The sequence below is a fragment of the Octopus sinensis genome, linkage group LG1 (genome assembly GCF_006345805.1).
Source record: "Octopus sinensis linkage group LG1, ASM634580v1, whole genome shotgun sequence".
NCBI lineage: Eukaryota > Metazoa > Mollusca > Cephalopoda > Octopoda > Octopodidae > Octopus > Octopus sinensis.
The window spans coordinates 204,702,804-204,705,303 of NC_042997.1; the positions used below are offsets into that span (position 1 = coordinate 204,702,804).

Below are 2,500 nucleotides of genomic sequence, written 5' to 3' on the forward strand. Positions count from 1 at the left end.
CTGTCATTAAAAGGATCAACATTTTTATTGTCTTCTACCTGAATGAAATAAAACAGAAGGAACTCACTTAACGAACAAATGGGGGGGGGGGTAAAAGTGAATTATACTATTTTATTGCCGACACAACTAATTAGCTGAACTATTACACACAAGTAATTTTTTTTAAATGTCTTTTATTTTTTACTTGTTTCAATTATTAGACTGCAGCCATGCTGGAGCACTGCCTAGAAGAATTGTTGCTCAGTTGAATTAACCCTAATACTTTTTTCCTTCTTTAAGCTCAGTACTTATCCCATTAATCTCTTTTGCCAAACTGCTAAGTTACAGGGACGTAGACAAACAAATACTGGCTGTTCGGCAGTGGTGGGAGACACACACACACACACACACACACACACACACATGTACGACAGGCTTCAATCAATTTCCGTCTACCAAAAATCACTCACAAGGCCTTGGTCAGCCCAAGTCTATAATAGAATACACTCACCCAAGGTACCACCTGGTGGGACTGAACCCTGAACCACGTGGCTGGGAAGCAAGCTTCTTACCACACAACCATGCCTGGTGAATATTTTTTTAAAAATCTATTTCAGTTGAAGTTATGATATTTTATAAATGTGTGTGTGTGTGTGTGTTTTCTAATATACATAGCTGAATTAAAAAATTTTTTTTTTTTGTGGTCATAAATTACTGGAGTCTGCTATAAACTGAAGGGTTGCATTGCTGGAACTGTTCTGAATAAGTGTTGAATAAAAGATGGTTATGATAGAAAATGAAGAGGCTGTAAAACAGTTAGCTTACATATAAGATCCAGACTATCTGTGAGCATGAGATGTCTTGAAAAGGTCTGCTTGAGTATTTCTCTAGAAGATTCCTTCACTTCTGTTGTGTTATTATGATGAGGGTATGTAAGATTTAAGTGTTCTTAATCTTTAGCCATCCTAATCACTTGATTAATCCCTTCATCTTCCACATCATCATCATTTTCCCTTACCCTCCCTATCACCATCACCACCACTGCTGCCACCGCCACCAGCACCACCACCATTACCACCACCATCATCATCATTACCACCACCATCATCATCATTACCACCACCATCATTGTCGTTGTCATCACTGCCACCACCACTATCATCATCATCATCATTGTTATTCCCTCACAACATCCAGACTGAGTCCCAAAACTAAATCTTTTACCTTTACTCATTGACTTATCCACCTTAATCTTTTAATACACCCGCCACCCCCACTGCTTGACTGAGAGATATCTCTTAAACATTTCTTCTTAAAACCATCATAGTCAAGTTTTACATGGTCACTTGTCTTTCAAAACATAGTAGCCAAATCGCCTTCACTCCTCATGTTACTGTCTTAAAAAGGGAAGAATAGATTGGATAAGATAGTTTTAGCTTCAGGTAAGCTATGTCTGCAAAATAAGCAGATCTGATATATATAATGGACTTATTTTGTACAGTGCTCAGGTGCACTACAACTCATGATAAAAAGTAGCCAAAATGTGGGTGAATAATACATAGAATAATGCACAGAAAATAAGGAGTGAAGGAATTGGTCAAACAAGAGGGTGGGTATCAGGGGTATTAGTGGTGAATTTTGGGAAGCATGGAAGTTTTAATAATAATAATAATAATAATGAAATTATTTTATATATATTTCTTTATTGCCCTCAAGGGGCTAAACATAGAGGGGACAAACAAGGAGAGACAAAGGAATTAAGTCGATTATATCAACCCCAGTGTGTAACTGGTACTTAATTTATCGACCCCCGAAAGGATGAAAGGCAAAGTCGACCTCAGCGGAATTTGAACTCAGAACATAATGACAGATGAAATACCGCTAAGCATTTCACCCAGCGCGCTAACGTGTCTGCCAGCTCGATAATGAAATTATCGTATATATTGCTCAGGTGCACTACAAGTCATCAAAGGTGCATGTACAATACATAGAATTATGTACAAAAGTCAGGAAAGTGAACAGTAGTGTTCTGATACAGCTATCAACTGATTGTGGGTAGTTTTTTTTGTGCTTCAGCAATTCTGAGCATCAAAAAATGTTTCTGATTTACAAGATCAGAGTTGACCTGGGTTTAAATAATAACAATCACCTTTATTATAAATTAAACTTTAATATTCTCTTATGAAACACATTATTGATGGCTCAATGACAGAAAGTTTTGTGCACGGTGTATATCAAACTGGTTTAGTAAAATAGCATTCATACATACACAAATGCACACATTCATACATATACATACATTACACACACATACATACATGTATGCATGCATATATACATGCATACATACATATATATACATACATTAATACATACATATATAAGATATATATATATATATATATTGTATTTCGGAATGGTCATTTTGCCAGTTTAGTCAATAAAAACACTTGCACTATATATTTGGTGTTACTTTGCTTCAGCGTTATTTATTTTTTACATTAATCTTAATCTTATTTCG

General features: G+C 35.8%; 1 protein-coding gene across 4 annotated transcripts in view; it reads right to left on the reverse strand.

Moving 5' to 3' along the window:
* Window positions 1-2,500, reverse strand: part of LOC115232373 (myosin heavy chain-like) — a 141,274-nt gene that overhangs the window by 2,291 nt on the left and 136,483 nt on the right. For all 4 annotated transcript variants that reach the window (XM_036508587.1, XM_036508595.1, XM_029802228.2 and 1 more), the window contains one exon: window positions 1-38. This exon is cut by the window's left edge and continues 145 nt beyond it. In XM_036508587.1, coding sequence (XP_036364480.1) covers window positions 1-38 — 38 coding nt within the window. The remainder of the gene's footprint in view (window positions 39-2,500) is intronic.